At 43.2% G+C, this 12,659-nt stretch overlaps 1 protein-coding gene across 1 annotated transcript in view; it reads left to right on the top strand.

Annotated features, from left to right (window-relative positions):
- Positions 1-591: 591 nt before the first annotated feature.
- The window catches only part of SLC17A8 (solute carrier family 17 member 8), a gene marked incomplete at both ends in the record, with an annotated part of 30,174 nt that continues 18,106 nt past the window's right edge, over positions 592-12,659 (top strand). Inside the window, 3 exons of the mRNA XM_079773484.1 lie at positions 592-692; positions 5,158-5,410; positions 11,046-11,164. Of these exons, the coding sequence (XP_079629610.1) occupies positions 592-692; positions 5,158-5,410; positions 11,046-11,164 (473 nt within the window). The remainder of the gene's footprint in view (positions 693-5,157; positions 5,411-11,045; positions 11,165-12,659) is intronic.

Here is a 12,659-nt window from a genome sequence, read left to right as displayed (position 1 = left end):
CTGCCAGGCTGAGAGCCCATTCATAAGCCCCAGCTGTGGGGGCAGGTATTGTGCTCTGTTACTATAGCATCACCTTGGAACGGATCACTCAGTGATCACAGCCAAGCTGGGGGAGGCGGAGGGGGATGTGGTCAGAAGCAGCAGGAGGGGCGGGAGACACACCACCGATGCTGGATGCTGTGGCTGGCCTTGCTGGTCTGGGAGCACCTTGCGGGCTGGAGCCCACTCCGCCTCTCCAGCTGCCGCCCCAGGGAGGGAGCGGGGCTGCACTCAGCCTGAGACAGCCCCACAGCTGCTGCGGAGCTTGGAGCTTTGCAAGGGGCTGAATTCCCAACCAGACTCCCTCGGCCTGGCCTCTTTTTTTGGGGGTGGGTGTGGTGGGTGGGTGGAGGTGTGGAGGGTGTTGTCTCTCAACTTGAAAGATCTGGGCTGTGTTTCATCTCCTTCTTGATTTTAAGAAGTTACCTCCATGAGAACTGACTTCAGACTGTTCATCAGGGAAAGCAGAGTGGTCCCCACGCTGGAAATGAGGGAGGATGACAGTATCTGAGACTGACTGTTAAACGGCTCCGAGGTGTCCCCCCGTGCAAAATGCCTTTCAAAGCATTGGATACCTTCAAAGAAAAAATTCTGAAACCTGGGAAGGAAGGAGTGAAGAACGCCGTGGGAGACTCGTTGGGGATTTTACAAAGGTAAAGGTTGAATGCAAACTTCAGGTTTATTTCTGAGCAGCTTCGCATTGCCAGTGCTTCAGGGATTTTGCTTAATGTTTTTAAAGCCATATTTTTAATAGGGAGAAGGTGGGTCAGGTTCGGTGGCTCCGGAGCCCCTTCCAGCTCCAGCAGACTGTGCCTGGGGAGGGAGAGATGCATCCCAAGCAAAGGGTTCTGCTGATACAGCAGGATTAGCCCTTACTGGACGTGGTGATTGATGTAGCGTGTGTTTGGCATTGAATTAGGAAAGACTTAGGGAAATGACACTTCATATTAACTCTATAGGAATGAAAAATATGGTTATGCTTGGAGCTGAAATAATTTTTAAAGAGTTTTTTTACTTCGTGTTTTTCACTGTAAATGAAAATAAGATATTTGCAAATTGTTTAGCTTGTCATATAAACTATATAGAGTGGTTCCTGATTGTGTAAAAGAGAAGTGTAGTTATACAATAGTTTGAAGAAGGTAACTTAAGAAATTAGTATTCTTTAAAGCAGAAAGTCTCACATGATTCCAGTGGAAAATGTTAAGTACTATCATTGAGTTAAATGTTTTGGTCCAAACCAAAAAAAAATATTTTTTTAAAAATTAAAATATATTATTATTGAAAGAGTTTACTCTAAGTGAATGAATTGATGTGACATTTTAATTTGTGTTTTTTTTTTAATAGACATAGTAAATGCCTTCCTAGGTTTTTATTGATGAATTAGTAAGCAGTCCTCACGCACAAGGTAAAATGACTCCCTTAACCTCTGTGATATGAATAAATGTGAAAAATATCCTTGCTAAGATTTTTATGTATTTGAATGATTATTTCTAATCATGGTAAGTGAAAATGTCACCTGGTATCTCTTTTAACTTTTCTATGTTATCTCTTAAATTGAAAAACCTTAGCATGTAACTTGTCTAGGCACACTGAGGTTCATTTCACTTCTTGTGTTTTATAACACAGGGACTCCTGTGGGTGTTACATTTTTTATTGTGTCACTCTTTTATAAAAAAGTATATATATATTTCAGAGAGGAAGGGAGTGGGAGAGAGAGAGAGAAACACCAGTGATGAGAGAGAATCATTGATTGGCTGCCTCCTCCAGGCCCCACACTGGGGATCGAGCCTGCAACCCAGGCATGTGCCCTGCTCAGGAATCAAACCGTGACCTCCTGGTTCATAGGTTGATTCTCAACCACTGAGCCACACCAACTGGGTTACTGTGTCACTCTTGATGAGCTTTCATAGTCAGAGAACTGGGTTGGGCACTTCATTAATTTAATTAAAAACAAAAAGCTTCCAATCAGACCCCATTATCACGTAGAGATGAAAACCTGGTTTAGTGAAAGCATGCTAAACCTGCCAAACACAGGCCATGATTAAAAGAACCCATTCTTTTAAGAATGTTTTGTCCTTCCTGTTGAGGTCCCCACCAGTAACACCTTGTCGTGGTGGTGTTCATTTGATTAAAAATACAGACAGGCCGAAACCGGTTTGGCTCAGTGGATAGAGCGTCGGCCTGCAGACTGAGGGTTCCCGGGTTCGATTCCGGTCAAGGGCATGTACATTGGTTGCGGGCACATTCCTGGTAGGGGGTGTGCAGGAGGCAGCTGGTCGATGTTTCTCTCTCATCGATGTTTCTAGCTCTCTATCCCTCTCCCTTCCTGTCTGTGAAAAATCAATAAAATATATTTAAAAAAAAAAAAGATTAGTTTAAAAAAAATAAAAATAAAAATGCAGACAGGATGCACGGTGGCTTCGCTGGTATAGTCACCTGATGACAAAGGGATCTGACAAAGTCAGGAAGGAAAACCATGACTTTGGACCATAGTCGCCAGTTAAAATCACCAGACTCTCTGTCTTGGCTTATAAAATACTTGGCAAGGAGTCCTTAGGAATTTTCTTTTCCAACTTTAAGTTTAATTGTTATTTTGAAATTCTGTTGAAATTCTGTTTGAATTTCTTTTTTTTTCAATAAGAGAATTCTCTTCGGCGCAGGTTTTGCTGTTTGAGTAGATGAGCCACTTAAAAATCCTTTTGTTTGCCAGCTGGTTTACTTAGGCATATAACAAAATTACTAATTTCCAAGTTGTGTGACCTCAACCTAGAATCAAGCTCTGTGTTTCGGACTCTGAACAGTTTTCTCGGAACTGAATCCCGGAACAATCACAGTACCTGTGCTTGGGATAGAGAGTGCACTAAATGCACGCTGGATGCTAGCATTGCCCTCACAATTGTAGGACGACTTTAGCCGAAATGGAGCCAAACTCGGACCCCTCCCTTCAGTGATCCCTACAGGGGAATTATTGGCCTAGGAAGGAAACAAAGGCATTAATGGACCAGTGATCTGAGTTGATGCTCAGCTCTAGGGGGTCTTTGAGCTGGGCTCCAGAATTAGGGCTCCTCCAGCGAGACCAGCTCTGCCACGCACTTGGTGTTAACCTCAAGTCTGGAAGATAATTACATATAAAATGCCTTGCCCCGAGCCTGGCATCTAATAGTGGACATTCCCGCCCTTGTTGATTTTTCACATTAAGCCAGGGGACAGACTCCAATGTAAAAAAAAAATAAAAAAAAATCACAAAGCATGACTTCCTGTTGTGTAAGGGACAAGGATAAGAACATTTGGAAGTTAGAAATACTGACTTTCTAACTTAGCACACAAGGTACATTGTAGATGTCTGTTAATGTTTGAGACTGAAAACATCATCTACGTGGAATTCGTGAGTTGCTCTTGAACCACAGAGAGTTGCTCACGGTCAAGGGCGTGGCAGGTGCACAAGGGAAGTGTTTGAAGTTCCCACGTGAGGCTGATACAGTCAGGCACTGGTAGGCCTCCTTGAGAGCAGTCATTGGTAAGAAGCAGCTGACCAACTTCACGAGCTAACGGTTCAATAATATTTCAGAAGTGTGGGAAGAAAGATGATGCACTCACTTATTGTCCAGTATTGGACCACATGGCATAGAAGGCATCGACTTGGGACATTAATGTCCAGAAATTGATAGACAGATTTGTCCAACTTAAATGACAATATGGGTGTCCTCTAGTTATGTGTAATAAATTATAATAGCAAACACGACGGTCCAACTACTATGAACTTATTTAATTTTAACAATGCTTTGAGGTAGGGTCGATTACAATCACAGTTTTACAGATGAGGAAGCTGAGGCACAGAGAGGTTAAGTAAGTTGCCCAACGTCACACAGCTTTTAAGTGGCAGAGCCGGCTTTCCGACCAGAGGTGCTCTGCCCACCATCGCCAGTCATGACACTATGCTACCTCTCCAATGAACTGTCTTTGCTCTTCCCACTTGCTGTCTTGAAATTTAACCACTCATTTAGGTTTAGGGAGTTATTTGGGCTACAATGTAGCCAGCAACCTCTGGATCTTAAGGCAAACTCCCCAAGGGAGACTGCGGGGGATTCTGCTCTCCTTGCAAGTACTTACACTTTCCCTTTAAAGAGGTGGAACCAATACCTTCCAATCAGGAGAAGTGGCCACCTGTGCAGGCCCAGAGGGTTCTGAGGAATTTAGGATATTGGATGTTCAAGTGCATCTATCCCCTAAACCCAAGTCTCAGATACCCTTTCATCCAGGTTCTCAGGATACCATTTCTTATCAGGATCTCAGCTTTGGTGAAAGAGACCTACCTAAGCTCAGAATTCCACCTTCCCTGGAGTTCTGCTGTTTTGTTTTTTAAAAACGAAGCTTTTGTTTTGGAATAATTTTAGACTCACAGAAAAGTTGCAGAGATAGTACAGAGATGTTCTATATACTCCGGACTTGGTTTCCACTAATGTTCACAGCTTACATTACTATGGCACATTTGTCAAAACTAAGGCACCAACATTGATGAATTACTAAGTACACTCCACACTTTATTAAAGTTTCATTACTTTTTCCACGGATGTCATTTTTCCTGTTCCAGGATCCAATCCAGATACCATGTTGCACTTAATCGTCTTGTCCCCATAGTCCCCTCTGATCTGGGACTGTGTCTCAGCCCATTCCTGTTCTTCATGACTTGGACGGTTTTGAGGAATACTGACTGGGTATTTTGTAGACAGTCCCTCCATTTGGGAAACTCAGTGAAGCACATTGTTGGAGACACAACCTCTGGTCTTGGGCCTGCATCCCCTTTCAGATGACTTTGTTTCCTCCTCTATAAAATGGCAAGAGAACACTATCTACTTCGTGGGGTTGTTATGAGATTGCAATGACTTAATGCCTATCACCAGGCAACGCAGGATCCAGAATATCAGTCATTTTAGCCTTTATAATTTATTGTAGTGAGAATAGTGATGATGGTAACCGTAATAACATTAAAAAACGCAGGCTGCATCCTACGTGTGTTTCCCTTCTCCTTTCTTGGGACGCGTTCTTCTTTGTGAAGAGTACGTTTTGTTTTTCTCTATTCCTGACCTTTCTTCTCTGCCCATGCGTTTTCCACTGTAGGAAAATCGATGGGACCAACGAGGAAGCAAATGACATTGAGCTGAATGAGGAGGGAAGGCCAGTGCAGACGTCCAGGCAGAGCCCCCCGCTCTGCGACTGCCAGTGCTGTGGCGTCCCCAAGCGCTACATCATTGCCATCATGAGCGGGCTGGGATTCTGCATTTCCTTCGGGATTCGGTGCAACCTCGGAGTGGCCATCGTGGAAATGGTCAACAACAGCACCATCTACGTTGATGGAAAACCGGAAATTCAGGTCAGGGTCAGTCTACGGTGGGAGCTCTTTTGGCCGTAGCTGTGCAAATGCTTTGCCGTGTGAAAGAAAGCACTGCACCTCATTCGCTGATGTGACAAAAAGGTAGAGGGGCTACCAGGTGCCGGGCACCGTGCAAGGTGATGGGATAGATGCTGAACAATGCAGGCTGGGCCCTGGTTCTCACAGAGACATACAAGCAAGCAATTGTAATTCAGGGGTCTAGGTGCTCTGTTGGAGTGTTCAGAATGGCCGGGATCATATAGGGGAGGGGACCTAGTACAGACTTGGATGTTGTGAAAGAATTCCCAGAGAAAGTGAGGGCTGGAGCTGAAGGATGAGGAAGAATTTGACAAAGAGGGTTTCGGTGGGGGAGAAATAAGAATCTTTGAAGAAAAGGAATATTAAGGGGGAGGGGAGAGAGAGAGAGAGAGAAAGAGAGAGAGAGAGAGAGAGAGAGAGAGAGAGAGAGAGAAAGAGGCATGTTTGGCAGCCTGGTGAAGACTTACGAGCCTTATGAACTGTTTGCCAAAATAATGTTTTAAATTCTTAAAACTAAATCTATGAGATTATAAAAGAAACTAATGTTAAAATACAGATATCCAAATCTTTGAAAATAAAATCTGCAATGCAGAAACCTAGGAGCTTCTTTATGAACACATCAGATGACAAAATCTAGCAATGGGTCTAAAAATCAGTGTGCTTTCGAATTTGAACTATAAACAGTAGTTTGAGATTGTGGCAACAACTGCCATGCAGATGTGAACACATCGATAATTCCCACTACTAATAGAGTCATAGGTATTGAGAATACGACTGTGGTTTGTTGCCCACATTCATAATTGCAGAAAATGCCAAATTTCAGTTAGCGGTTAGTAGAAATAAAGATGCCGATTTTTCCCCATCCAGTTCACAGATCCCCATTCACAGATTCCAGGGTGAGAACCCCATAGGAGAGTAGATTGGGGGTGAGCATCAGGAGATGGAGGCAGCAAGGGAAAAGGGGTCAGGTCATGCCAAGCCTGGTAAATTGTGTAGGAAGTCACAGATGGACTTTAAGGAGAGGCCATACTGTCAGATCTGTGCTCCACAACGATCACTGTTTAGCCAGTGATCGGGGTGGCGGGTGGCGGGTGGGGGGTGGGTGGGTGGGTAGGGGGTCGGATTTGACGTGAGTGGAGGCCGGAGGCCCAGTTCCAGGCTGTTGTAGTCACAAGCGAGCATACTCTGACGTTACTTAAATAGTATTGTTTTTATGAATCACCGGAAAGTCAAAAATCTCCTTTGTTTATTTTTATTTTATTTTATTTTATTTTATTTTATTTTATTTTATTTTATTTTATCTTTATTGCTGAAAGTATTACAAATGTCTCTCCCCCTTTTCCCCATTGACTCCTTCCACTCCCCGCCCCCCAGGCCTTCACCACAATATTGCCTATGTCCGTGGGTTATGCATATATGCATATAAGTTCATTTGTTAATATATTTTTAAATATATATATATATATATATATATATATATATATATATATATATCTTTATTGATTTCAGAGAGGAAGGGAGAGGGAAAGAGAGATAGAAACATCAATGATGAGAGAGAATCGTTGATTGGCTGCCTCCTGCATGTCTCCTACTAGAGATCAAGCCCACAACCTAGGCACGTGCCTTTGACTAGAATCGAACCTGGGACCCTTCAGTCTGCAGGCTGACACTCTATCCACTGAGCCAAACCAGCTAGGGCTCATTGGTTAATATCTTAAATGGAAGGCCTAAAGAATCATTGAAAAAAGATGAAAATAGATGCCCAATAGATACCCAATAAATACACATTTCCTTGTATTGAACCCATGCATTGGAATGACTGTTGGAAATCCATCCATTTGTGGAGAAGCATCTAATAGTTGTCTGGTCTGGTCCCCGCCCACAATTGGAAACACATTTAGACCAGCGTTTCCCACCCTGGTGTCTGGCCAATCAGTGTTCTGTAGGCTGTGCTGTGCAGAAGGCGCTGCTGTGTGACATGAGAGCCTTCACTGTGCTGTGTTCTGTGAGGAGCTCCAGAGGGGGCCGTGGAATGCGGTATTTCCCAGATATGATTGCAGAACGCCCTCCTTCATGCCACCTCTGTTAGCATTACCCAGACCAGTTCCTGCCAAGCACTGATTTGGGAAAAGCTGATTTCAATCCATTAAAAAGAAGTCTTTAGTTGGTCTGCAGGCTTTATTTGAATTTTAATTGAATTTATTGGGATGACATTGGTATATTATGTTGTGTGTTCACCATCCAATGTGAATTTTCCTTCTGTTCCCATTTATCCCCCATATACCCTCTCATATCTCCCCCACTCCCTTTCCCTCTGGTAGTCATCGTACTATCTGTGTCTGTGAGTTTTCATGTCTGTTGGTTTAAACGCCTCACCTTTTTCACCCCAACCCCACTCCCCTCTGACAGCTGTCAGTCTGTTCTCTGTATCTATGAGTCTGTTCCTATGTTGTTTGTTTATTTTGTTCATTAGATTCCACATATAAGAGAAATCATATGGGACTTGTCTTTCTCTGCCTGGCTTATTTCACTTAGCATAGTGCTCTCCAGGTCTATCCATGCTGCCGCAAGGCCTTTCCTAAGAGATTATTCTGCTAGAAGAAAAGAGCTCCATGGAGATTCTTCTGACTCGTCCCTTTGATGTCATAGCTAAACCTGTTCTAAAGGATATCCTTGTTTATTTTCATTGGAGGGTGGGGGCAGGCAGTCGAGGTGCAGGGAGCATGTCATGCATTTTTAAAATAAAGAGTAATGAACATTAGTGAGCTTTCAGATGTGTATCACATGCATTCTCCCGGCCTTTTGTGAGCAAGGCCAGCTAATTAAACCTTGTGTGCCGAGGCCCAGATCACAATGCAATGCTGGTGTCCATTTGTTTGCTGCCCGAGACGATACGCGCAGGTCAATAGAGTCCACTGTGAGGCACATGGAAAAGGCATTTTGATAAACCTGAGCATTGGTGTACCATGCTGGTGTGTGCTCTGTAGTTTCTATGGCTTTGCCCTCTGGAATCTTAGAGAAACTGATTAAGATCTAAAATATACTTGACGTCATTTTCGCTGGCGGTGAAAAAAGTTGAGTAGCATTTCGAAGCTCTAACCAGCTCTCATCTATAGTAGGCTGTTTCTCTCTTATCCAAACAGAACAGAGCTTAGATATCAGCTCATTGTTCAGCCAGATGCCAAAGCGATTCCACTAATTGTATTAATTAAGGCCCTGAATGGCTGATAATTTTGTTGGTTTGATTTTTCCTTTTAGGGAGGAAAATCTAGATATTTTGCAGAGATCACTTAAAATCCTCATTTTGAAAAGAGTGAGAGACTTAAGCAGTATGAATAGATAGGTCTTGCAAATATGTGGTATATATTCCACTGCTGGTATAAAAGGTCATTTTAGCTGATGTGTGAATAATCATTCGCAGTTCCATAATTATGAGTTTTAAAGTGTGTGAATCTAGCATATGGTAGGCAATAAATGACGGAAGCTTGAGAAACGGCGATTATTTCTCATTACCCTCAGGAAAAGTCTAGACGCCTTCCCATGAATCATGAGCTCTGTAAGGTTTAGAGGATGGACTTTGGAACTGGCCAGACCCGGTTTCAAACTTGACTCTTGTTTATTAGCTCTGAGGCCTTGAGCAAGTTGCCCTTGTGTCCTGGTAAGGGTTTGCTGGTTACAAAAGAATAGAAATTCAGCGAAACCGGTTCGAGTCAAAAAGGGAATTATGGGAGGCCATCGGGGATCTCATGAAAGGGGAGGGCAGAGAGCAGCGCTGCTGTGTAAGTGTGTCCGGTCTGTGCCCTGGACAAGGGGGCCAGCCTGCGGTGGGACTGAGATCCAGGCTGTTCTCCACTGTGAGGAGGAGAGGCGTCTTTATGTAATTGTTTCCAAGGCGTGAACAGAGCCCCCGCCAGGAAGGTAGAGCGGGAGCTGGACCTCCTGGGAGCCAGGAGCCCTGTAGCTAAGGCCTCCAGCGTGCTCACTCCTCATGGTCTCTCCTCTGCTTCTCTCTGAATCTGCTCCATCCTCCGGGTCTCTCCATGGACTGTTCTCTTGCCTTTTCTATGGTTTCTCACTGCTCTCCAAAGCTGACTTCCTTGAGCCTTTGTCTTGTCACAGAGGTGACTTACTAGTAACTGTCCCTGACTCCAATGGGACTTGTTTTAGTTCAGTACTGTTTAACTAGAATCTTTGGGTTCAGATTGGAGAGGGAGAGGGAGGGAGGGAGGAGGGAGAGAGGGAGGGCGATAGAGAAAGAGATAGAGATAGAGATAGAGGTAGAGATAGATAGATAGGGAGAGAGAGATAGAGAGAAAAAAAATCACAGAGATAAACAGAGGCTATCTGGCTGAGTCCAGCCTTACCGGTCTCTATTCCGATGTCCATTCAGCAGGGGGAGAATCCTCTTGGAAGGAATTGGTAGTTACAGAACAGTCATGGGGACGTAAAGTACGGCTTAGGGAATATAGTCAACAATAATGTATTTGTCTGGGGCCAGCTGGAAATATTGGGGTGGGGGGGCATTATGTAAAGTTTATGATTGTCTAGCCACTATTCTGTACACTTGAAACTAATACAAAATAATATTGAATGTAAACTGTAATTGAAAAAAGAAAAAGGAAAATGTGAGCAGGAAGATAGAATTATTTGCTAACTTTATTTCTCTTATTGTGAAATGGGGACAAAAAGACCTACTTTGTAGATCAAATTTGGTACTAATATATTAAGTACCTATATTCGTTTCCTAAGGCTGCCATAATAAATGACCACAAACAGGGTGGCTTAGAACAAGAGGAACTGATTCTCTCACAGTTGTGGAGACCGGAAGTCCAAAATCAAGGTGTCTGCAGGGCGGGGCTCCCTCCAAGGCTCTTGGGGAGGATCCCTCCTGGCCTCTCCCTGCTTCTGGTGGCTCCAGGCATTCCTTGGGTCAGCGCAGCATAACTCCAGTCTCTGCCTGTCTTCACAGGGCCTTTTCCTATCGGTCTCAAGTCTCCCCGGGGCCTTTCTCTTATAAGGGTGCTTGTCATAGGATTTAGGGCCCAGCTGGATAATCCAGGAAAACTCATCTCCAGATCCTTGACTTTATCACGCCAGCAAAACCCTTTTCCCAATAAGACAGCATTCATAGATTCCAGGGATTTTGTGTGTCTGCCTCTTGGGGACCATGTTTACAGCTTAACACAGTGACTGACATAGTGCTTGACTTATGCTAATGGTTCATACTGGGGGTTATTATGATTCTAAGGGGTCTCAGACAAATGGTATCTATGCATATATATCATAATATATGATGGTATATATATTTGGTATATATAATATGTATGGTATATATATGTACTTACACATATATATATATCATATATACATACGTGTAAATTCATACACAGTCTCTAACTACAAGCTGAGCTCCCTGAGAGGAGGTACTTTGTTGTGATCACTGCTGTATCCTAAGCACACAAGGGCCCTCCATAAATAATTATTGAATAAGCAAAAGAAAGAAGGAGCTCGTGGGATTATTATGTAGGATCCTCAGTGAAAAATGGCGGGCAAGTGTTTTCTTACAAACATAACTGTATCTGATTTCTCATTTCAGATAGCACAGTTTAACTGGGATCCAGAGACGGTGGGCTTTATCCATGGCTCTTTTTTCTGGGGTTATATTGTGACCCAAATTCCAGGTGGTTTCATTTCAAACAAGTTTGCTGCTAACAGGTAAGATAAACCGATAAGACATGAGCGCTGCACAGACCATAGCGTGGCTTTGCACTTCTACCAAGTCTGCAGAGCTGGCTCCCAATGTGGGGGCACAGAGGAGAGACAGGAGCCATTCCAACAGATGTGACTCACAGATATCAATCCCACATGATCCTGTTCTTCAGAATCTCTTTATTGAATCTAATTTATCTTGCAATACTTCAAGTGATTATGTAGTAAAAAAAATTGACTCCGAGTCACTCACTTGGTGCCCTCTACTGAGTCACCTTCCCTCCTTCTCTGGGCCTCAGTTTTCGCACCTGTGAAATGGAGCATGGGTTAGATTGTGTGTGGGTTCCCTTTGACCCGTGACATTCTGTGATTCTGTTTAAATATTGTCATGTACCCTACAGGTTTTGTCATGTGAGTAGGGACTGGCCTCTAGATTGCAAGATGTCTTTAACGCCATTGATATTCAATAACAGGTGTTTGGACAATTAAAAGTAGCCAAGCCAGAATGAGGTGCCACGAGAAGCAGTGAGTTCTGTTACTGGAGGGATTCCAGCTGAAGAGGATGGCCACTGGGAGGCGCGGGAGGGTGTAACCAGAAAGGAGTGCGCTGAATGCCCAAGGCCCCTTCCAGTTGTATGTCTGGTGTGACCTCATGTACATGAATTTTGTAAAATATGCATTTTTTAAAAAATATATTTTATTGATTTTTTACAGAGAGGAAGAGAGAGGGATAGAGAGTTAGAAACATCGATGAGAGAGAAACATCGATCAGCTGCCTCCTGCACACCCCCTACTGGGCATGTGCCCGCAACCAAGGTACATGCCCTTGACCGGAATCGAACCTGGGACCCTTGAGTCCGAAGGCCGACGCTCTATCCACTGAGCCAAACCGGTTTCGGCTAAAATATGCATTTTATAAAGCAGTGCTTTTCAAGTTTTAAAACACAACTCTTTAGATGGTAATAAAAATCAATATAATAATTTACCAGTGAGCATTTTCTTGAGAGAGAGAGAGAGAGAGAGAAAGAGAGAGAGAGAGAAGATAATTAAATAGAAGAAAATAGCATAAAATATCTTAGCTCATTGTACATTTAAGTTTTGGTTTTTAAAACTTGTTTTGGCTACATTTGTGTGTGTGAATATGTATTAGGTTGCAGTATAAAATATATTTTGTTTTATGGGTCAAGGTAAAAAAAAGTTTGAAAGTCACTATCATAGAACCTAAATATATATAAGCAAGACTGTATTTACTTATGTTCTTGTCTAATTTGTGTCTCTTTTTATTGTCACTTACCTATTATATTCTTTTAAAAAAAGTGATAACATATTGGCTCCTATGATCTCTGGGGTTACTGCTCACATTTCTGCCCTAAAAAGAAATCATACATAATTTCCCAGCATGTAAAATGGGCTGAAGCATCATTAACAGGTGTGAGAAAGGAAGAAACTGCTGTCTGCTTTCTTCCATGATGGTCAAGGCAGGGAGGACAAGGCAAGTGGC

Source organism: Cnephaeus nilssonii (assembly GCF_951640355.1).
Source record: "Cnephaeus nilssonii genome assembly, chromosome: 6".
Lineage (NCBI taxonomy): Eukaryota > Metazoa > Chordata > Mammalia > Chiroptera > Vespertilionidae > Cnephaeus > Cnephaeus nilssonii.
This window is presented reverse-complemented; position numbering and strand designations above follow the sequence as displayed.